General features: G+C 39.6%; 2 protein-coding genes and 1 long non-coding RNA gene across 11 annotated transcripts in view; 2 read left to right on the top strand and 1 right to left on the bottom strand.

Annotated features, from left to right (window-relative positions):
* The window catches only part of LOC107263500 (protein abrupt), a 57,664-nt gene extending 33,467 nt beyond the window's left edge, over nt 1-24,197 (bottom strand). For 2 of the 7 annotated variants that reach the window (XM_015730781.2, XM_015730782.2), the window contains exons 1-6: nt 15,591-16,023; nt 12,629-12,873; nt 11,302-11,493; nt 10,897-11,151; nt 10,639-10,774; nt 10,240-10,308 (exon numbers count right to left, since the gene is read on the bottom strand). In XM_015730781.2, coding sequence (XP_015586267.2) covers nt 10,240-10,308; nt 10,639-10,774; nt 10,897-11,151; nt 11,302-11,493; nt 12,629-12,873; nt 15,591-15,675 — 982 coding nt within the window. In that variant the 5' untranslated portion in view covers nt 15,676-16,023. Of the gene's footprint in view, nt 1-5,491; nt 6,770-10,239; nt 10,309-10,638; nt 10,775-10,896; nt 11,152-11,301; nt 11,494-12,628; nt 12,948-14,429; nt 14,453-15,590; nt 16,038-23,786 lie in introns of those variants that run through there. The other 5 variants (XM_025080651.1, XM_025080650.1, XM_025080654.1 and 2 more) reach the window with 5 other exon arrangements.
* LOC112493755 lies at nt 13,552-19,216 on the top strand. Of its 3 annotated transcripts, none has more exons than XR_003058429.1 (5): nt 13,552-14,193; nt 14,934-15,005; nt 16,365-16,457; nt 16,544-16,810; nt 16,889-19,216. It is a non-coding gene; the product is annotated as an uncharacterized LOC112493755 (long non-coding RNA). The 3 variants fall into 3 exon arrangements; XR_003058427.1 differs by having other exon boundaries at nt 13,555-14,193; nt 16,544-16,806; XR_003058428.1 differs by having other exon boundaries at nt 13,557-14,193; nt 16,570-16,806.
* The window catches only part of LOC107263455 (trafficking kinesin-binding protein milt), a 33,501-nt gene continuing 28,640 nt past the window's right edge, over nt 19,440-24,300 (top strand). The window contains exons 1-2 of the mRNA XM_015730676.2: nt 19,440-19,692; nt 23,073-23,283. Coding sequence (XP_015586162.1) covers nt 19,624-19,692; nt 23,073-23,283 — 280 coding nt within the window. The 5' untranslated portion in view covers nt 19,440-19,623. The remainder of the gene's footprint in view (nt 19,693-23,072; nt 23,284-24,300) is intronic.

Genomic DNA, 24,300 nt, shown 5'->3' with positions numbered 1-24,300 from the left:
GGGGGGGGGGGGGGTATTTGACTTTTATTTTTTTTTAATTCTATTTACAGTCTCGGGCCGAAATGCTTGGCAAGATAGAATTTTTTTTTTTTTTTTCCAAAAATCGATACTGCTTCGGTAATCCATAATAACTGAAAGCATCCAAATGAGCTTTTTTTTTTTTCATTTTCCTCTTTCCCTTCGTCTTCGCATCGAAGGACAGTCTCGTTCGGACAAGGCGTGAAATTTGAAAAAAATTTTACACAAAAAATACGTATCGCTCTCCAGGCTCCATTACGTAAGCGGATTATCACGTACAGGAAAAAGGCGATTTCGTATCGGCGCGTGTAATATTAAAGGCGACGATAAACGAAATAATTCATACGTTTTATTTATAGCGGTAATATTGCGTGTTTATGATCAGCAATGAGGAAACGAAGGTGGACCGGGTGAATCGGGGTGGTGGGTGGGTGATTGGGAGTGGAACGATTATTAAATGCCTTGAGCTGGCGGCTGGACCGTTCAAAATGAAAATTTACAACGGGCCGTATTTTGTCCTTACTCGCGAGTAACGATTGCGAGCGATTGTCGCGGTTCTATTTTTTTTTTTTTTTTTTCATTTTTTCTTTTCTTACAATAATAATATTATGCGACCTTACGGAAGTGCACTTAAATATATTAGAAAAATTGCACCGGGGCGAAATAACGTTGACTAGATCCAATTGAAATTCGAAATTACAATGTAGCGACGAGTCATTCGTAAGTTGACGTCGCGAGGGCTCGGGAACAAGAGGAATGGTAATTATTAAGAAAATTTGATGGAAAAATAATAGCGATCGGTGGAAAAACAAATCGTACGAGAGTAACGCAGTTGGAACGCCTTGTCTAAGCGAGGATTATTAATATTACGTGATTACGTTACAGGGATTATTCGTAAATGTAAAAATTTCTAATACCTCCCAAGAGGCATCTATCAGTTGGCGCCGCGCTGTCGCGGGAAACGCCTTTATCGTTTTCTCTCTTTTTTCTCCCTTTGCTTCTTCTCTCTCAGAGTTCCTTCGCTACGAACGACTCGAATACAAATGCATAATAATGTACATATATACAACGCATACAATTAAACTAATTCGAAAAACCACTAGACGTAGGAGAAAACAGAAAAAAAAAGAAAACTCAGAAAAAAAATGGAAAATTTCCAGTTTGCGTACAAAATTGTATTGTTTTTTTTCCAGCTCTTCTTTTTTCCTTTCTGTCTCCTCGCTTTCGCCTTCTCGCGCGAAAGTCGGACTGTAATAACAACGACGTTCGAGGAGTAGCAGTCTCGGTCTCTAAAGACTTTGTTTTTTTACTTTGTTTTTTTTTTAAAGCAAAATCCCTTATCGGCAATACTATCGTATACACTAAACACGTAAGATTGCGTCTTTTGGACGAAAACAAAATTCTCCTCGGCTTCCAAATAAATAAAAAATAAATATAAGCACGAAATTGTTTTGCATTTTCTCAAGTTTGACTCGCGTCGATGACGCAACGAAGATGAATATAAATATTGACGAGAAAAAAAAAAGAAAAAAAAAAAAGAACGCTGCCTAAGTTACTGATGGCGTAAATGAAAAAAAAAAAATCTTACTCGAAAATTCTACAAGAACGCGTTACTCTATTATCATAGTTACTACGTTAATTATACAGTATATGGTAAATCGCCAATTCCTGAAGAGGATTGGCGAATTTTGAAGAAATTTTTGCAAAATCGAGCGGATAGTCTCTCTCTTTAAATGCACCGCGATACGTTTAGTCGCCATCCGAATGAACTGCACGTGTGACGTATTTTTGTGCTCTGCTCTTCTTCCGGAACGATAATTTCGAATTTTCGACGTTTAATAATTCCCATGTGGTTTCGCTCTGTTTTCGGTAATTTTCTTTTGTGGCCTGTGGCGGGGGGAGACGTGGGGGTCAGGGGAATCGGTGGATTTGGATTGGAGCCTAGGAAAAGAAATCGTACTCTCGTTCCGCGAATGGTTAACGCGAGAGACCTGATATAATAAATATACAAACAGTGACCGTTCAAGAGAACTGCCACGTGCGATACAACTAGGTTAACCGGTTATCCTGTTTTCTTCTAATCTTAATGCCCAGCGTGAAAAGATCAGCCTGTTTGGATGAATCCTGTCTATTTTCATTGTCATCAAACGATACCATTATGCGATACACACTGTATAACGCGACCTTACACTGTTACGGAGTCTCGGATGACGGATCGAGGAAAATAAAAATCTTCTTTTTTCCCCAAAATCTCCTAAAATTTAAACCCACGCTAAAAACGACAACGACGCGACAATCGGTCAAGTTTTGCAAATACGTGTCTAATCAGTCAAACTTTACAAAATACGACTCAACCAATTTTCGCCGTGGCAGTCACTAATTTGTTTGGTTTTTTCTTTCTGCAGAAACGAAAGCCTACAAAAACAAATATATTTGGCAATTGCTACAGTCATCAGTCCGCAACTGGCACGTCTCGTTGATCAACAATCGGTGAGCAACAAACATAATGAAACGTGCAAAAACAATAAAATCAGTCGAAATCGCCTTAAAGACCCAATCCATCGAAATCTATCGAATATATCATAACCGATAAATTGCGAAAAAAAAAATTTCCAAAAAATCACTCCAAACCATCCAATATATCGAATACATCCAATAATCCTGTCCCGTTCGATCCGTGACCCGAGGATATTGTTGCGAGGGTAATAAAACTGTATAACAACTGTATATTATCAATATGATATGCAACATTTATAATCTAACCGGCAGTCAATAAGAGGATAAAGTTAGTAAAGAGAAAACTGTAATTAAGTGATCGGTAAGTATGCAGAGATGTATGCTGGGCATCGATCGATCGATCGGTTCCCGAATCGATTATCGGTAACCGACAAGTGTTGTGAACCGAGCTTTAGTATGCCGGCGTAATACGGTAAGAAGGGAGTAAGTTGGGTGGGAGTGTGGTGGAAGGTTATTAATATGAATTGGGGGTAGGAGGAGGAGGAGGAGGAGGGGGGGGGGTGATAAGGGCAGCATGTGCCTGCACGAGCGGCGAACCATAGCGACACGATTCATAACAGTGTACACAATATATAAAAAAAAAAAAAAAAAAAAAAAAAAAAAAAAAAAAAAAAAAAAAAGAATTGCATCGGGCAAACGCGTATCGGTAACACGATAAATATTATCGTTAAGTATTTACCGATCCTCCGTACAATATAAAGTTAAATACGAATAACCTTGTTAAATCCCGTGATCGGTCTTTTTCTTACTGCCGTCGTGGCAGGTCGCGTCAGGCAGTCGTTGCCGTGACGTCGCAGAGCGCCTATTGTGTGTTTCTACTATTTATTTTATTTTATTTTCCCCCTTTAATAATAAAGTCCTGCTTTTATGTAAATATATTATAATAATATATAGCTGCATCTTTGCTTAGTGATTTGATTGTTATGTGAGGTAAATGAGCCTGTTAGCAGTTGTCTGATTAACGTGCTGACGTGGGTGACTTGGAACCTTACCGGCAGAGACATGTGTCAGGGACCACCCTGTGTACGCGTGCGATTACGCGGGACCGATACTCCCGAGCTTAGAGAAGTATATATGTATACAGGAGTTCGGGGGGATGCTAGGAGGAGACTGCCGATAAGAGCCCTCGTCAGGCCCAGCCGACACTTATGGAACTATTGTCATCTGTAAAATATAATATAAAAAGATCCTGAGTTGTACTGTCTGGTACTATGGCTATGGAATTGTTCGTTTTTTTTTCGGGCATCGGGGGAGCCACTGTCGTGCCACTTAGTCGTTATCCTGGTGAGTAACGTTAAACGTTAGAAAAGAAAGAAAAAAAAAAGAAAGAAAAAGAGAAAAAAAATACCCTTGAATCGAGCCAACGTGTATAAAAAAAAAAAATGAAAAAAAAAAAACAACACAAGACTACCATTTCTCGTGAGCGCAACTTAAAGGAAGAAGAAGAAAAAAAAATCAACAATCGATACCTCGATTACGTAAAATCCTTACAGGCACCGTAAATCGTAATCAGCTATCGCAACGGACGTTAAATGATACCGGAGCGACAGTGACCCCCCCGCAGTTGAGCGCCGCCTTATAAATATTATACTGTTAATAATTCTGTTCGCGAGTCGCGCGCTTCGTTTCGGAGTTAATATATAATCGTTATCTGTGTTTCCATTATAATAAATCCTATTGATCACCCGGATTGAGCTGTGTCGATTGGCTGTGTTATTGCAATATGCGAATGCACTGGTGTTCCGCGTCCTACGTGTTACACGTGTGTCTCTGTCTGTGGTTTTGTGTATTCGCGAGAGAGAGAAAAATATATATTATTATGCAACGTGTCAATATGATAAATACGTAGGCACGCGTGCTAGACGCGTGCGTGCGTTCGTCTTTGTTTACGCTATTTCATTACGTCTCCGTATTCTATTTCTACCCCCCTCTCTCTCTCTCTCTCTCTCTCTCTCACTGTCTATCACCATCTCGCCTCTCTCTCTCTCTCGCTCTCGCACCACTGCACATATCGCGCTCCCTGCAATAATTAATCGTTCGCTTTCTTTAAAGTAAATATAAATCCCTCTGTAAGAATATAATATTGTTTGTAAATATCTGTAGTCTGCGTAACACTCTGTATGTATAGCATCGTCAAAACGAAACAACGTGGTTCATCATTTTTCATTCGCTTCCGTTTCTCTATCCTTCGTCTTTCCATTCCCTCTCTCTCTCTCTCTCTCTCTCTCTCTCTCTCTCTCTCTCTCTTTCTCTCTCGTTAGCTACCTCGTTCCCGTGATACTTCACATCCCCTATATCCGGCAATGCAGAAGTGCACTGTGTATGCATGTATTAATAATAATAATAATAATAATAATAATAATAATAATAATAATGATAATAATAATCAGTACGAGGTGGGATGGCTGCTCCACCTGCGGGACAATTAGTCGCATCTCTCCCTTATTGTATGTCGAATTAAGTTGTGTCTCATCGACGTAATTGCGAGCTGCTAGACCGACGTGACGACGGATCGCGGGTCGTTCGTCATTATCGAGGCACCCGGTACATTCGATCGGCACTGAGAGAAAAAGCTTATCGACGATCGTAGAGCTCGGCTCGATAGGTCGTAATCGACTTACGATTTTTTTTTTGTTATCGATCGACAATCGTTAATCGTAAAGGCGAGCTCGAGCCGATCTTTCTCGAGTGCCGATCGCTTACGAGGTGGCGGGATGTCGCGTCGGCGCAGAAATCAGCCTTAAGCCAGGCGCGTTATTCCTAGCTACCTTAAGGTAAATATACGTTCCCTATTGAATCACAAGTTCACTAAAATCATAAGAGAGATTATAATTAAATGTTATGTAATAATTATGTCTCGTATTATGTATAACGCGGTCGCCTCTGTCTTTCTGTTCTCGCTCTGTCTAATAATATATATATATATATATATATATATATTTATATATATATATATATTTATATATATATATGCGCGTACGTGTTGTGTGTTCATATCACAAAACTATACTGGGCGACGATGATGGCATGCACGTGTATCACTGTTTTTGAGTGTCTGAGCATACCGTGATTTTGCGTACGAGTCACGCTTGTTGCGAGAATGTATGATCGATGGTTGATTAAAGAAAAAAAAAACTTATAGATCTGTACAGTAATGATGAGTGACGTTTGACCAAAGTATTTTTGACAACGGTTGAAGGATGACGCAAAAATCAGGAAGATTATCGAGCTCTGTCAAGCATCGCGAGTCCGCGCTGCTTCCGTAACGACGGGATAGTTATCCCAAAAATTTGTATGAATATCTGTAAAAGCCGGAAGAGTTATTCTTCGTTCTTGGGATAAAGAAAGATCTGTCCTATCAGGTATGCTATTTGCCTTTTTTTTTTCCGTATCTGACTCACTATTATTGAAAATATAAATCTTCTTGATATTTGCATCGTCCCAAGGATCGCTCGCGATTCGAATTCACAGGCGGATCAGTCGATTCGATATACATTGTCGTACCGTGCCGACTGGTCCGTAGCCAGGACGAATGTAAAGGCGGATAAATAAATGATAATTTTAAAGTCGGTATCCTCTATACATTAGTGGTGGGTGGCATTGAACTGAATCATCCCGGCAGCAAAGTGCTTCGTGTCAGACTGCACGGCGTCGAGCGTATAAACAGCGGATTCGGCCGGGACAGTCTGAAAGGATCTGATCTTTCCTTCGGCGGTGGACAACGTCTGGCTTTGATTCTGAGCGGTACCGCCGCCACCGCCGCCGGCAACGCTCGTACAGTTTCCACCGGTTGCGCCAGTTCCGGCGGCAACGCCAGCGGCAACGCCAGCGGCAGCGCCAGCGGCAGCGGGCCCGGTGCTGCCGACGATTTCTAGTGTGGCGGGAATCCGCGGCGGCGGCGGTGGCGCTGGTGCCGTCGACAGCGGCAGAATCTGGCCCTTGACGTCCGGCTGCGACTGCACCGGACTCTGCGCCTGACCCTGAACCTTAACCTGATGATGCTGGTAGATCTCCTCCTGGCGCTGACGGTCCGCCACGCTGAGCTCGTGGAAGCTGACAAGGTGACGCTTCAGGTAGAGCTTGGTCTTGAAGGGCTTGTTACATAGAGGGCATGTGACACTCTGAGGGTTGTGGATGAGGCGCATGTGCTGGCGCAGGTTCGACAAGTTACTGTACATGCGGTTGCACACGGGACAGGGTCGCGGGTCCAGCGAGTGCAGTTTACGCAGGTCAGCTGCAACACACACACACAATGGTTGCTCTAACGCAGCGCAGCGCAGCTCCCATAACGTACCAACAACGTTCTTCTTAAAACAACGACCCGTTTTACAGGCTCCCTCTAGCAAGCACTCAGTCTCACCTACGCACTCAAGATCATTCGTACGATCGTTCGAGTCATTATTATTATTTTTTTTTTTTCAAATTTCATTCAAACTTTTATTGTGATATAAAAAAAAAAAAAAAAAAGAGAGAAAAGAAATCCAATCACGCTTCTCTCATCTTTCTACGTGTACGCGTCGGTCCAGTCTGTGTCGGTCCAGGTCCTGTTCTGTATTTTGTCTGTCACTGGGATGCTGCCAGTCGTCGGTATGGTCGAATTGCCAATTGTTCGTGGAAGTCAAAGAGACGGATCACCATAATATCTGAAGATCAAATTTAATTGTGAACTGCGTGTCGACTCGCGTTGGCCGTCCTCGATCCTTCTAACCGGTCCAGGATCTATTATCTCTGATCGTTCTTGCAACGCAACAGCCTGATCCTGCCTTGGACGTGAGATCTTAAATAAAAACGTTCACTTTATTAAAAAAAACTACACATTGATCCTGGACCCTCTGAATCCCACGAATCTATACCCAATGTACAAACCTCAATCGTTTCCGATCTTCATGAGTTTTTCAATTGCGATATGCAAAGGAGGTAAACGTGCAAAATGTATAAAAGGGACACCATATATGCCGTGATTCAATCATTCAAGGTGAATTTTAATAAAAAATTTTTTTCAAAACCCAATCCAATCGTATTAGTCGCAATGTTCACTTGTCTTCGTCCACTTTCAAATTCCCATAGATCCAGGAAATCAGTCGAGTCGACAGGTCACGTGCCAACTTTCATCCATTCGTTTCAAATAAAATGTCCAATTTAAAAAAAAAAAAAAAAAAAAAAAAAAAAAAAAAAAAAAAAAAAAAAAAAAAAAAAAAAAAAAAAAAAAAAAAAAAAAAAAAAACGTGCATTCGCTACATACAACCCGTGTCTCAGTCAGTTTCGGTCGGTCCGGGTCTTTATCTATGAGTTCTCATTCTGTCGTTTTGGCCTTTGACACACAACGAGACGATACCACCCACCACAGGACAGCAACAACCAGCGACAGACCTAGCACCGACCGACTCCGTGATACGGGACGGGACTCTAGGACCAGGGTTGATATCATTGATTAATTATTTTTTTCTCTACATCATGGTTCGCTACAATACCATGGAACGCTACACCATGGCTACCCTTCCCAGCAAGCAAGTTACACAGCCCGATCGCGTCTTCTAGACTCTCTCGGTAGCATCAGGATGGGTTATGGGATTGGAGAAAAGCACAGCACGTTTACATGCACGATGTCTTTCGAGTTATTTGCTTTATTTTTATTATTTTTTTTTTTTTTTTTTTAAGTTATCAGGAATTTCGAATATTGTATCCCAGGTGGAAACAACAGTGAGCCATCTGTCTGATTGAGAATGCTCATTTCTGATTCGGCACGAGACTTTACAATTCACGTGTCAAATTCATTATTTTTTTTTTTTTTTTTTTTTTTTTTTTTTTTTTTTTTAAGTTATCAGGAATTTCGAATATTGTATCCCAGGTGGAAACAACAGTGAGCCATCTGTCTGATTGAGAATGCTCATTTCTGATTCGGCACGAGACTTTACAATTCACGTGTCAAATTCATTACATAATTAGAGAAAGCATCGGACGTCGTTATTCAATTAAACGTATATTTGCGAAAAAGACAGGTATTGTATATTCGAAAGATATCTTGTATGTAGGACAGATCAGATAACTGGGACATGTTGGGTCTACGCTACCAGTGCCATCTGGATTAATGCAAGAGAACTCCTGTATGTCTATATCAAGAAGATACCTTTTTTTTTGTTCCTCAAATATTTTGGCAAGACTACTACTTCATGGATGTATCTAATAGATACTATAGGGAGTAAAAGTACAATCGAACGTCACTACTCATGTATTAAGAATACGTGTTAGGATTTGTTGTATAAAATTAGAATCTTCAAAAAATGATTTCACTTGCATCGATTCTAGCTTTTTTACGTCAGTCAAGCAAATAACGTATCCCAAGTATCCAATCGGTCCCAAAAAAAAAAAAAAAAAAATGATGTTCAAAAAGTCCTCACGGTCCCCACTATGTACAACGGATTTGGGGACTTCGTAAAGACACTTTTGGTACATCATGCACAAGTATATATGTACAAGCGCGCTGTATTGATGTACATATGTAAGTATTCAACAAGCATATGTAACGTGTGCGTATAATGTATTTTAATGATCGAGTCGCACGAATATACACAAAAAAACAAGATGGAAAGATAGGAACGTTAGAACGAAGGATTTTATGAGAATGACGTACAAATGGAAAAAAAGGAGAAAGAATGACACGAGGAGTCAAAATGAATGAAAAAATTAATTTAACCAAAAACAAAATGAAGGATGCCGTACGAAGCGTGAAAAAAAATAATCGGGATATATTTACACACAAAGTGTACTATGATCAGTCGAAGAAATAAAGAAAATGAAGAGAAACGTGTGAATTAAATTACCGTGTCGTTTCCACCCCATGTCTTTCTTTTTTCTTTTGCTTTTATTACTTATAATCTCTCGCTCACTCTCTCTCTCTCTCTCTCTCACTCTCTCTCGCTCTCCCTCTCCTCCTCATGACAATTTTTCTTACTTTCTCAGGTTCGTCACGTTATACGTACTACTACAGTTCTCTCATCACACAAGCACAGCTGATACGTCGCGTATTCTGCACTCTGCGGACATCACGTGTACCGGGTGGTCGCTTTATTCTTTATTTTTTTTTGTAACTTTTTAAATTTCTTTTCTTTACCTCCAAGTACACTCCATTCTCTTCGAATTTTTCTCCGCTTTGGTCGCAACTTGGATTCTTTTCATTGGCTCTTTACGATTATTTTATAGTTTTCTTTTTTCTCTGTCTTTTTTTTAATTCCTCTACTTCAATCAACTTCCCGACTGGCATTAATATTGCGCGTACTCAGCGTTTTGGATGTATACGGTGGCCCCCGAGAGTGTCAAATGTTCTCCTACCTCCTACCAAGACCTACCGAGCTACACACGAGCTTACCATTTCAAACCGTCAAGATTCCTTGTCTTTTTTTTTTTAATTATTATTTCTATTTAATTGTATATTTTCGGTATTCTCTTTTTTTTTAAATACTTTTTTTGCATCTCGTTCTCTGGCACTCTGTCGCTCTCACTCGCCTCTCCAACGGTTATTAATTTCTTATATCTTTTTTTGAAATCCGATTCTCTACTCGCATTTTTCGAGACATTACTTTCGTACTTCGGCTCCGATGCGTATACGGCTAGGTTGTTGCTGTTTGTAATGGTGCTCGCACTACCGTTTTATAAATAAGTAATAAATATATATTGATATATGTATGTTTCTCTATGTTAACTCACCTTGCTGCTCCTGGTTCAGCTCGCTATTGCCATGCGATGGTCCTGGCATTCCACCGTCCATGCCGCTGCCTGAAATACATTTATCAATGACAATAATGTACAACTGATTGATTATTTACAGTAAGGGTACATTTATAATTGTTTTATAACATTCCTTCATTGTGGTAAACTGTAAGGATACTGAAAGAATTGAACAATGCTAAAAGGAATTATTAATCGTGCAAGAATCATAAGCGTTATAGAAAATTATTCGACAGTTCAGACTCAAGCTAGTGAGAACAAATTAATGTTTTATCTATTTCGCAATGCTTTGTGACTCGGTTTCATGTAATATATAAAAATGTATTATTGAAGCTGATACATCACGAGTATTTCGTGACTCTGGAAGGAACTGTTTACCTGAATACGAAGGTGGGTAGGTTGGCAACACCTCCATGCCGCCATCGAGACTGAGAAAGCCGCCGGGTATTGCATTAACTTCTTGCTTGGTACTGCAATCGTCATCACTGCCATATTCGGGTAACTCTAGTTTTGGCTAAAATACCACAAAATCTTATGTCAATTCCAGCGACTCTTTTACAGCCATACGTAATCATGCAAGAGGATAATCAACGCAGAAATACAGTAATGCTCTTTACTATTTTCTCTCGCACAAACCTCAACGACATCGAGATCTTTGTAGCAATCAAGTTGGACCTGGGGTTCGATTAGGGGGCGAGAACGCGTTGTGCTTGTAGCACAAGGTGGCACCGCGGGTACCGGACTAGAGTTTTGAGGCGAATCACTTCGTTTGCACAGCCGTTTAAGTGGTGGTGGACTCGTCGCAGGTGGTGTCTTGCTACGCTCGTCCTCGAAGGTCGGTGAGATCAGCCCGCGACCATTTGACGCGTGCACGCTATTCGTCTTCGAATGCTATGAATAAAGGATATTATTAGGACATTAATAATTTATCAATGCAATGGAGACAATAGAAGCTAGAGATTTTATTTAAAAAGGCTTATTCCACATTTTATGGGTTATTTTATTTTTTAATATTGTTGGGTTATCGGTTATGGCCTATACCTTTTCGTTGTTGTGCTGGCTCTGGGAGTCGGTGAGACCACGAATTTGCAGGGACTCTGCAGTACGCAAGAACGTCGGTAACTCGGCCTGCGAGATATTCACCTCACCCGCGTACATAAACTCCAGCAGGGACTGTAGGTGCTCAAACTCCACATCCCGCATGAAGATTATCGGATGCTTGCATGGATTTGTCTTTAAACAAAATTGTATGTTCGTCATTAGAAATTGACTGCTGCGATGCTTTGATGACTGATCAATGGCACTGTGACTGTTGTTACGTTGAGCAATTGTTCGATGATATTTGATTTTATATCGAGGCTTATCCTGTCGTGTAGTGACAATGTATTAACTATGCTAGGAATATCTATTCAATTGATATTGTGCAATAATTGGTTTTGCAATATGTACATATTGCAGAATGCCTTTTGAGTACAAAGGAGTATTTTTTAGTATTAATCATTGTTGTACTAATTGGATCTGCTGTGAAAAGATCTTGGTTATGCCTGCCAGACATTCAGAGAGGATTACGTAACTTTATGATTATGGTGACCTGTCTTTTGGAGCAGACAGAAATAGAGAGGACACTTTTTGCAAATAGTCAAATACTAAATAATGAATTAGTAATCAAAACATGTGTAAAAATTTAGAACATAACACTGTAAAACCTCTTCTGATATGACTGTCGATATGTCTTTCTACTTCAATAAGAAAAAAAGAATGATAAAATGTATACCAAAATGTTGACCATATGTATGAATATTATACAATATCAACACTATTAAAGTCTGCACACGTTAGGGTAAAAATAAATATTGTATGTATAACTTTGATCGCTGCCAGTTGCATAGTACAAACTGAATATTTAAGTATATCCTACATCTATTGTTTACCTACTATAAAAAAATCTAGAAATCATTCAAAAATGTGAATTACCTCTGATCACTCATAAAGTCTAACATCATTTCTACACTTTAAAAAATCTGAGTATAATAAAATTTGTAAATATATCTTGCCAACTGCTCTTTTAATCACATTCCAGTACATCCCAAAAATATCATGATCCTCCGAAGCAAAGTGACTGTTGTCACACCAGAGAAAAAGTAAAAATCAATAGACAGACCGAAAGAAAAACTGAAAATCCATAGAAATCAAAATCTATGACTAAATGAATCCTGATAAAATAAGATAAAGTAAGTTGATAAGGAATAGAAGCGAAAAAAGACAGGCATAAGACTAACAGCAGGAGTAAGAAGGACGAGACGTTACTGTCTATGGAGGAGACGCATGGCGAGGGGTACGGTGGTGAAGGAGAGGAGAGTATTCTAACCTTGAAGAGCTCCTTGAAGTAAGGGCTGCAGGCTGAGAGTACAACCTTGTGCGCCTGAAGTCGCCTGCCATCGCAGGCGAAGGTAACGTCGACGAAATCCTCATCATCGCGCAGGGCCTCGAACTGGCTGGTGATGTTGGCCTGAAAGTTGTTCCACCTTAAGCAGAACTGCTGCTGGCTATCCGTCATTATCTTCTCTCTTCTCGGTTCGCGTCTCTTCTCGCGCCCCCCACACTCTCTACCACCTAGGATCACACATGGGGCAACCTTAGAGTACACCGTAGCGGCGGCTAGGCTAAACTTAATTCTTCTCTCATTACTGTAAAAATGTAAAATGTAAAAAGTGTGAATCGATGACTGAAGAGGAAACGTACGATATAAATAATGACAATCGATATCCGGGCTGCCAGTATCGCGGCATAAAAATCCTCTAGGTAGCTGCGTACACTTTGATATGAATTCTGCGGTTACGCAAATAGTTTATTTCGTCTGAATTATCTTTACGCGGAAAAGAAAAAAGATAAAGGGACAAATCGATGATTAGAAAATATCAAAAAATCATTATTTTTCCAGCTTTCTGCAAGGAGCAGACGACGCTGCGATTTTCCCGCCTCGTAAGAGAATATTCCATTTCCGGACGGAGATTCAGTCTTGCCAATTTAGGGAGTTAGCAGTTGAAATTCATGAGATTGTCGCTCAGAGCTTTTTTCTTTTTCTTCCATTTATTCGATATACTGCATCTATGATTTGCATATACATATATATATATATATATATATGTGTAAATGTATATATATAAATGGTCCTCAAATTATTCCGAAATCGACAACTATCGTTTCTGTTATATGATATTTAAGCAAACTAAAGTTCATGGGGATAATTCGAATCTGCTGGACGAACTGTATATAAAAATATTTTTTTGTTGCTGCAAACCATGTTAAATACGCATAAATAACTAAGATTAATTTTTGTTTTTTTTATGACCCTAGTTGATACAATTATCGTCTTGCTATCGTCTAATAAACAAAAATAAAAAAGTATCTAAAATTTTCGTCAACACGGAGACCATTTTGAAAATTTAATACTGTACAAAATGGCTGCCGTTCAAACGACCGATTTTAAAGTTAAACAATTACCTCGAACGTCATAACAGACGGTAATAAATAGTAAAAACAGTAGGAATAGCACGAAAAATGGAAGCGAAAAAGTATAATTAGCAGCGGTTCCCCAGAAACCGTCTCCACGTTGGCAGACCTGCTTAGTGTGCTCGTCTGCTCTCGTCCTAGCGCTGAGCGCACGGCCGCCGTATCTCGGCTTTTTACCAATTAACGTTTACTTTGGTTGGGCTTATCGTGACGGAAAACTCGTGCTAACTTGATTTTCCGATAGACTTGTATCATTACAAAGTTCTGGACCGAACACGATATCCCTGGAAATTGTTAAATGTAACGGAGCAAGCGCTAACGGGACGTACGAAAAATGGCAGTTTCGTGAAGTGCAGCGGTGTTTCGTCAACAAACTCTGATTTTTTTACGGACAGAATGACTTTCGACGACGATATCGCGGTAAGTGAACACATATTTATGTTATGACAATTATTCACAATACTTTGCATCTGAAAACATTAGCTTGAAGGTCTTGGACAGCTTCTACAAGTCATGACAAAATCGATTCTGCGACCATCGCTTTTGCCGATGAACGTTCTTTAACCTAATTTCACGAATACGCGTACTTGGAATGTTTCTTATTGATTTATCTGGAAAGGACGAAATGCATGGAATTAATGATACACAGGACTCACTTCTTCATGACGGTCAGTCACTTTGTGAACTCTGTTCTTCATGCTTGCGTTTTTCAATTTTGGAATTTCGCGGTTCATGCAATACCTGTCACAATATCTTTTCTCTGAATAGTAATGTGCCATTCTTGTAAGAATATCAACAGTTCAGTAAAAGGATGTTTATAATTTTTTTTTCTTTTGAGTAGTCGTCAATGAAACATTCTCAATGAATAGTCTCGAACAATGTGAACACTGAATTTTCTTAACATTATAACAGATGTTAAGAGGTTACCTTAGTTATATAATGATTGTATAGTGGCAAGAACTAAAAACTAATGAAGTTATGTCTGTGGAGTTAAAAATGATTAAGGAAATGCTACAGGTTAAATTTCTGATTACTCATGCTATTAATATACCAATGTATAAATAGGTAACCGCTTTAGGATTCCAAAAATTTAATGTTCTGATAAGCTAACGTTCCCCATGGTCCTATATTCTAATTCTTTCATTTTTATATAATTTCAGAGCAAATACGACATTCTCGTCTGGTGATCACACGGTTTCCTTTGGAAACCAGGATCAGGTTTCTCTCCATCGGTGAGTATTCTTTAAATAAACATTACTCAAAGCCAGATTCAATTCTGTGATAAACTTATCTTTCTTCGACTGATAAAGATGTGCTTCTCTAAACAAGGAAATTCAAGATTCAAGAGTAATCTGGATCTTTGTATTGAACAAATTATTTTCTATGTATAAAAACACTCTTTTAACAAAATAGAGGAAGTTATACACAAAACTCAATCAGATGTCAAAATATAAAACTGCAAAGTATAGAATAGTAAAAGTGAGAAATTAACAAGCGAATGAAACGAGTGAATGAAAGAATCTTGATAAACTTCAAAGTATTTTAATAAATGCAAATTGCGTTTAGATAATACATTCTTACAACCATTGAGAGTTCGATTGCCATGCATTGCATTGTAATTGACACAGAGATAATGCTTCTAAAAATTGATAAGATTCTCTGCAGGAATATATGAAATTTTCCTATGAATCTTGTCTCATCTTTATTTTATTTGAATAGCCGGTCTCTGTAACCTTACTAGATGCTCTGTTGGATAGGTATTTCTTAAATAGATTGTTATACAACTACGTTTGTACTTAAGAGGAAGGAATTCATACCTTTTTCTGTAGCAGTGATGGGGTATTCTTTACTCCAATAAAGATCGCTTTTCCGCAGCGGTGGGCAATCCGACGGGAGCACCATAGAGCACTGAAAGGCTACATAACTATTGTATCGTATCAGCCAGGCATTACCTTAATCTTGCCAGGAGTTGGGCGGACTTAGCTTGTACAGTATGTTTTGAAAGTTTCTCTGGCAACTCCGCCAAACTCCACACCGTTTAATACCATACACAACGTACGCAGTATACACTCTGAAACCAAAAAAGATAATTTTGTACAAAAAAATGGTTTCCTAAAACAAAATGTGGCAAAATATCAAGATACCAGAATCCCTTACTATACACATTACACACAGTTAAGATAACTGATGATTAATGTTAGTTTAATTTATTCATTTATTTTTAAATAAAGCAGACTATTTTATTATATATTATTTTACGCTAATATAGTAACACCGCGACTTATTCTTATGAAGAATTATTTTTGTTGTACACTTACTACAATTCTTATCCAAAATTCAATCAATGAGTCAATATATATTTGTTTTTCACGACTCTACAATTAGATTACATTGGCTTACGTACACCTTGAACAACGTAGAAAAATAAAAAAATCTTTCATAACGCCAGATTATTTTATAGAACAAGTTCTCCTAGTTATCAATAACTCTTATCTTTACCATCCAAGAAATACAATATCCACTGAACCATTAAAAAATTCCTCATTCGTACAGCCAGTACTAATCTCTCCTATGATATTCATCTCCCATAGAAACGTCAACAATCATCATCGTTATTTTCATCCAGCGTTACCTCACCGTTGTTCCCAGAACCTCAAGTGCGCAGAGAATTAAGAATTTGACTGGTGAGAAAACTTCACCATCCATTATCGCTACTTCATGATTACGTTTAATATTTTTATTACGATCATTAATCACATGAGTTTCTCAGCTGACTGTACGCCGTATCATCATTAGGTATCTCATGATAAGCCGAGGCACCCATATTGATGATTAGCGAATACGTGGATAGATCCCCATCCCATCACGATTCACCGCATTTGCGACGGAGATTATACCAGACGCATCTCCAGCTTCCATTTTTTGTCTATACCCAGAGGCGCCCTAGACCTTAAAGTTAAAAGTACACCAGCTCTCACAGTCAACCTGCCGATACCTCACTGACTGAAGCTCCAAAGGAACAGTCAAATAAAAGTTGGTGATTATTTGTTTAAAAGTTTAAAACACATTCAGTAGACAATCAGTGAATCTTTTACGTGATAACCATAATTTTTAGCTTCCACCTAAAACAATGAGCAGTGTTATATTCGTCGTGGAGTATCCACTGTTCATCACTTAGTTCCTGAGCCAATAGTTAAATGCGGCAGAGATCAACTCCCGGATGCTGTGTAGGACCTTTGCTTTGGCGGAGATCCGAAGAAACGAGCTTTAAAAAACCGAAACAGAAAGGACGAAAATTGTCAGCCCGAAAATCTTGTTAACAATGTCACCAGGATGTCGCAGGACTTCAGCGCACAAAATTTCGGATCGGATCAGTTCGTCGTAACTCAGGCTTCCGTTGCCTGAAACCTAACGTTAATAGCTGGTCAATAATTAAAAAAATCCCTTTCCGGGATACCCGGTTTATTAATAGAAGATCAATCTAAAAATACCTATATCTCATTAATCTGTAATTAATATTGACACATATGTTACAACGGCAACTGTGAAAAATGTCCACAACTGCCTGTTTCTAACCGGGCATTATCACTGTAGACGATCTCAACGACTTTAAATCTGCCATCGTGCTAAATTATCGTCATACGGTACACGCATGCAATTTCTTACTCGGCATATATCTATTTCTCTTTAATCATTCTTTTATAAAGTGTCATACAACTAATGCCTATCCTCCTGGCAATCGTTGAACCGTTCAGTCCGTTGCAGGAGACATTTTTAAATCGTATCTTTTTCATACCTGTTGCCTACTGTACCGATATGATGTAACAAAATCTTTCTCATTACAACGACGTCGCTCTTATCTGTCGGAGACGAGTTACTGTAAAAGTCTGTGACTTATCAATTATCGAGCTCAACGATTGCTCGAAGATCGATGGGTACTCATTACATTTAGCGTGTATTTTATAAGAGTCTCAATTCTGTCACACATCTAGTCGGGAGTGTCTCGTGCCGAATTTACACGTTTCGCATAGAATAATAATCACTATAGATCCTGTTATAAATCGTACAAGTGAAATGGCTGATCCCCAGTCCCTTAGTCAGGTAGTGGGTATCGCGATGCCGGAAATACCAACTACCGACAATTGAAGTGAGCCGTGACCCTTGCGAAACTGGGTGCACAAAGACCTTGGCGCTATGGTAACAATAAGGCCCGTTCACATTGAACGGTAGGAACGATGATTTACTTCACCTCAGTCTTCGAACTCTTTTCCTTCTTTCGCTTGTTCGCCTTTCGCGCGTTTATTTATTTCTAAGGAAATGTCTATGCAAAAATTGGCACGTGAGTCGCGTGAATTTGCGCAATTTACACAATTGTGAACGCTCCTTTAAACGGGAACAATATTTCACGGATTACAATCGACCCGCTGTCATTGTGTAATATCGTGTTTACATTCGATTACACGTTTATTTATTACCTATAGGTTTAAGATGAAATTCGTGTGACGATGCTGTCGTAATTTAATTGTTTATCAGCAGTTAAGGAGTAACGACTGAAATCATTAAGTCATCCCGAGTCTTCTACTGTCTTTTTATAATTATATATGCGATAATTATAACATCGTTAACTTAATGCCTAAATATAGGGTCAGATTGTCAAAGCGGTCTTACTCCGGTTAATTAGTGCGGATAGTAAAGCTTTCGATGTTACGACATAAAGACTTTAAGAATCATCGGTTGTCCATGTTACCTAATTGACTAATTATACAGTACAACTGTACTTATCGAGATTTTCATTTACTCTGGGGACGAAATTAATGCCTCTTTTTTCGCATCCACGCTCTGTATCAAACGATACGACAAGATATGAATTATCCTTATTCCGATGACGTGGTGCCACGTGCTATTTACAAGGAGACGAACATATGTGATTCGGTACACATGGGTTACGAGTCTCGTCGGATGGTAGCGTGGAAGTTAAATTAAAGAAATTCAGTTACAGACGCACAACGTATATATACATCCGGTAGTAGTTAAGAGAGAGAGAAATAAAATGGAAATCATTGAAATTGTCAAATAATACATATTCACTAATGTGACACCGTGCACAGGCATTTTTGACACTGGGATCGATGGTGAATTCTAAAACCACGTATCGCATAGAAACGCAGTAAGGTTATCGTTTCGCTATAATTCGTACGCTACAAGGATACCATTATTCCTATAAGCCGCAAAATCGAAAGTCCCTGTTTAATTATCACGTGGATAAGAATTTTCGATTAAATAATCTCAGGCGTGTAACCCAGACGTCAGGTGACGTTGTGACTGATAGTGCCGAATGAAAGACACGAAATGCTTGTAACGAGGATTTTGAAATGTACGTTGTAACAATAAATGGCCCAGATGACCGAAATGGCCTACGTGAATAATATAATGTAAAATGGTGGAAGGCAATTCTCATTGAGGTCTACGTGACGAGGGTCATGCGAATATTGAAATGTATGCCTTTCCTCTTACTCTCTGTTTCTCTTTGTCTCTCGAATAAATTGCTTTCTCTCTCTCTCCCTCACACAGCGATACTCTCGCCTACTCCAGAGCCTTTTTCGTGATCCCCACCACGTGAAGTTTCCAGCAAAGTAATGGACGGACTTCCACCTGACGCCAACAGTCACGCTCCGAGTTGGTTCTGACACACCTGGACCAGTTAGTCATTACGATTAATTTTTCTTTGCCGAATCAGTGTTTTTAGCAATTAAAATTTTATATCCGCATGTCCCGTTTATTCGTGGTTTAAATTGGCTTCGAAGAAGAGGAAACAAGAAAATAGTCGTGGCTCACGATTAATTATCGGTTATGTGCAGAACACGTTTCGGATTTCAACCGTCTCCTCTTCCTATTTACGGATATGACTTTTATACCGAGGTTTGTTTATGGGTGTTTAATACACTCTTTTTTTTTTTTGTTTTTAAATATGGATTCGGTTTGGCTGATATAACTATAATATTTAGTCGATTCATTACTCAGCGATTGTAGGGGCTGGTTATAAGGACTTGGACCCAGTTTTCAATGTGTTTAAGTGATTTATATATTTTTTTTTATTTTACCAATTAATTGCATACGATCTGTCTCGTACCTCTTTCAGTACCCTGTGAAACTCGTTTGCTCTTTTTACCTTATCTAACGTTTCATTAATATCGATAACGTATCTATATCGATATCTGCTCGTTTCTTATTTTGCGTATATTTGCAGGAGATAAACGCGCGAGTACGTCAAACATATATATATACATATATTATATTCACGATTTTTTCATAAGTGCGATTAACATTGATTAGGTTTTAATTTAATGGCACTATAAAATGAATGTTTCGTATATTCTTCTTTGCCGTTACCCGAATCGTCCATTTATCGAACAATACCTATTAATCCTTAATGGTTCCGCCTCCGATAGTAGAGGTCATTACTTGTTCCAAGCTAACCTTCAAAAATTTCTCTAAAATTATCTAGCCTTGGAAAAATTCAATTGGTGAAAGTTCCCTACACTTATGCAGGGTTGGTAACCTAAATTTCAACTGACGGTCCTCGACGCGCTGAGTGTTAATTATTTAATTATTTTGTTTGCACGCCCGTTGCCAACCGATATGAAACCTTACGACCCACTTAATCGCGCTCCTGCTGCAGTAGCTGCTTGGAAATGTATTTAAATCAGTAATCGTACACAAATTAATATTCAATACCTTTGTCGCGTAATACAACTTTTAACAATTAACCTTGTAAGAACCGTCACGTGTAATCGTTCATTAGGATACTCGAATTTCTTTAATGCGGTCATCACCGAATATACCGACTAGTCTACTTATACCAATTTGACGTCAAATTTCAAAATAGCATTGTCGTATTTACGTCAAGTTCGTCGCCAAGGAGAATGCTCGAGGCACATCTTGTCCTGTCGTCAATTTCCTGCTGGCCATAAGTAATGTATTACATAAAGCGCGAATTTCACGAGACATAAAAATCATTGGTAACTTATTTTAACCGTAAAAAATTATTTCGATATTATGTATGGACTTTTTCGAAATGTCCGAAACGGCGTACTCCAGTTTGCGACTGGATAGTGGTGCGAGACAGAGGACGCCTGGAAATAAACCTAAAATAGGAGAAAAACGGTCGCGTCCTGCCGTCGTCGTGACGCAGGGCGTCTAAAAACGACGTGCTCTCTAGACTCGTCCATGGAATCCGCTTTAGCCGCCATAAATAAATAAAAAATCCGTTTTACACCATGAGTCAAGATCCCCCCCCGGAGTATACACGTAAATAAGTTTGTAACCTTAGGAGGCCATTGGTCAGACTGAGAATTTAAACTGATTTTGAAATTCCCGCCCTCTCTCCTAACCTCTGCGCTTCACCGTACATTGACTCGGCGTGCAGTCGTTGCTCTAGATATCCTAGGCAGTATATGATCTATGGTGATTCTAGTCCGACACCGAGTAATCAACGTCGTTGAGATCGCAGTCAGTGCTCGGTCGGTCAGTGACCAAAATTTCCTGCAGAGGCGTGACACGAGCCCAATGACTCATTTTGACTTCGAAGAGCGACAGCGCTCGTTGAGAACAGTTTTCGTCCTTCCTTTCGTTCCCCCTGACGTACATTGCACGCAGTCCTTTTTTCTCCCCCGGTTTACGTACGATTCGGCCGAGACGTTACGAAATTTCAGTACACGTGACTAGTGGCCGTGCTGTTTGGGTGCAACGGTTTTCTATCAAATTTCATATATAGATATAACTAGTTATGCTTTGTTGTTTACGTATACGTAGCTTCATTGGAGTTTGACTTGACAGTGAAAAATATTCGTGTCTCTCGTTCACTTTTATTGTTTTGCCAGTGACAGTTTTTTTTTGTATGAATTCTCTACAGACGCATATGTCCCATGTGACGAGTGTTTGTGATCCATGGAAATTGCGCAAGATTCAGGAGGTATTGAATATTTGTTTTTTCTTTTTTTGTTAGCAGCCTTTTCTATTTTCTCACGTGTTTCCTGTTCTGAGTGTTTTCGACTATAGTAGAAAATTTACACTGGCGCTCGTGATTAGTCTTTGGGTTTCAACCCTGACCGTTTTCATGATAGAGCGTTTTGTGAAAAGGACTCAGGTAGTTCAAATTCCATTTTGTACCGTTTGGTGACAAACAATAAGGATTTCATGACTCCGATCTACGCTCGGTTAACGGGTCACAGGTTGTAACGTGGGGTTAGGGTTCAAAGTTCGTTGACGATCTTTTAAAAACGAGTGAATGAAATTTGAGAAACGGTGAGTGGGACGTAAAGACATTTCAAGTGATATTTTACCAATCTTGACGTATCGTATACGATATCACGATACGTACGATCAATCGATCAATCAATGCTCATAGATTTATTGACTCTCCTGACTATTTCAGTAAATTACTAATAAGGCAAATGCTTCAGTACAAGACCTCTGTACCAGTTTTCAGCCACGAATCGAAAACTATATTTTCATCTCTCTCGCACTCGTGGTTACCAGTACTACTGACAGAGATCCTCCACTTAGAGTTTTACCTTGCATTAAGCTTGGATGATTCGGTTAGTAAAATTGTCTATTACCTTGTCAACCTAACGTGTCATTGTATGTTAATGAAATTTTTAAAAAATCTACCTAAAATTGTTTAATTCTAAATTATCGATCAGGACTACTGAAATGGTCAGATGTACCTTAAACTGGTTTGGCATTCACGAAACCAGTTTTTAATTTACATTACAGTCACGTCCGTCTACCCATACCGAATTGATTATCGAGCTGAGCACGTGTTCTCGTTGTTGTCGTAGATCGCGCACGTGGCGTCTCGTGGAATGACCAGTCGCTGACCATGCTCCCGCGACAAGTCTCAATATAAAGATACTTGATATTCGTCGATGCATATAATTAGCCTAACGAATGTCGCCAGCGTGAAGATTTAAAAAAAAAAAAACAAGAGAGCTAATTAACCTTCCTCCATACTCACACTCCACGCGTGACAAATGACTCTAATAATATTTCGTGATTACGGTCGTTAATAAGGCGCGAAGTTCTCATTTGAAAATCAATATAGACACTCGAGCTAATTAGCCGAACGAAAAGCATTAACCGTACCGCGACAAACGTTTACGCTGATTGATCAGTTAACGAGCGCATCGATTATCCAGGGAGGATTTTCTTCTTCTTCCAATAAATCAAACGATACTTTCGCCATCTTGTCGTCGATAAGATATATGGAATTTATATTTGAAAAAATTTCTTCATTACAGGAAGGTGAGGCGATCTCGCTCCTCGCCACATCGTCCAAGCTGGCCGCCGTGGAGGATGTGGGTCCATCGCGGCCCGAAGGACCAACCGCCTCCACCGCCCTGAAGGACTTGAAGGTGTCCTCCACAACGAGGGCCACTCTCCAAGCCTTGAAGGTACCGCGCACACGGCGAGCCACCTCCGCTAGCACACGCGACGCCGAGACCATCACCGGTGAGCAACCTCGTAACTGACTTGGCTACCTTTTTCGTTTGGACTCGTTACCTACCTCGCATCCGATTCCAAGATCAAAGAGGAAAGACTCGAAAAACCAAAAAGAGCGGCCGTATCGCCTGAGAGATCTGGTCACGACGCTCCCCGTCTTCCTTGACGCTTCGCGATATAACCTACTTGATATGACTTAACGAGCATACCCGGTACGATTCCGAAAATATATGCTTGACGCTCGTGTCGAATAGTGATTTAGGAAAAAATTATCATATTTTTTGGTTATATCGAATTTTAAAATTTATCGAAAATTCGAATTTTTTTTTTTCGTTCTACCTCGTTCAACCTGGGTTGTATTTGCTGCTTGCAAATATACCTTTACCGTGGAAACGAGCCTGAACGATTAACGAGCCTCCTGCGCTACTACCAAATACTTTAAAAACACCCCGTATAGTCTTAGCACGCACGGTCAACAAAGATAAACCTGTTTGTTCGGAACTGATACGAACCTCTGGTATGCCTTTCGGTACTTCTCTTGTACGCGGGTGCGCCGAAAGCCGCTGCACCACTATGGGTACAGAGCATACGTCAAAGATCGTTTCGTAATCCGGGCGATCCCCAGCCCACGATATCTTCGCGTGACTTTAACCCGATCTTCTTTTTTTTTTTTTTTTCACAATAAATTTCAATTTTCCACGCAAACACGTGGTCCCCGCGTTGCCTCTACGCGCCGGCACGCACGTTATCGCGCGGTATCTTATTCACCACCGTATGAAAGTCTTCCGAAGGATTTGACTTTCTTCCTTTACTTCGTTCTACTTGCGCGTCTGTCACAATTTCGTCGAGGGACCCTCGTCGCTCTAGGGGATTCCCCGTGATCGGGCCAAGGGAGCCACTGCCGTGGCTTGAGTCCGTGGTGAAACTGTCGCCTCCGTGAGATCCTCGTGAGTTTTATAAAGGAAGGCGGCTTACCTGTTTTACGAGAGCCCGGTGGTTAGGGGGTGAACGTATAGAATGAGAGAG

This window comes from Cephus cinctus, unplaced genomic scaffold (assembly GCF_000341935.2).
Source record: "Cephus cinctus unplaced genomic scaffold, Ccin1 Ccin1_scaffold0153, whole genome shotgun sequence".
Taxonomy (NCBI): Eukaryota; Metazoa; Arthropoda; class Insecta; order Hymenoptera; family Cephidae; genus Cephus; species Cephus cinctus.
This window is presented reverse-complemented; position numbering and strand designations above follow the sequence as displayed.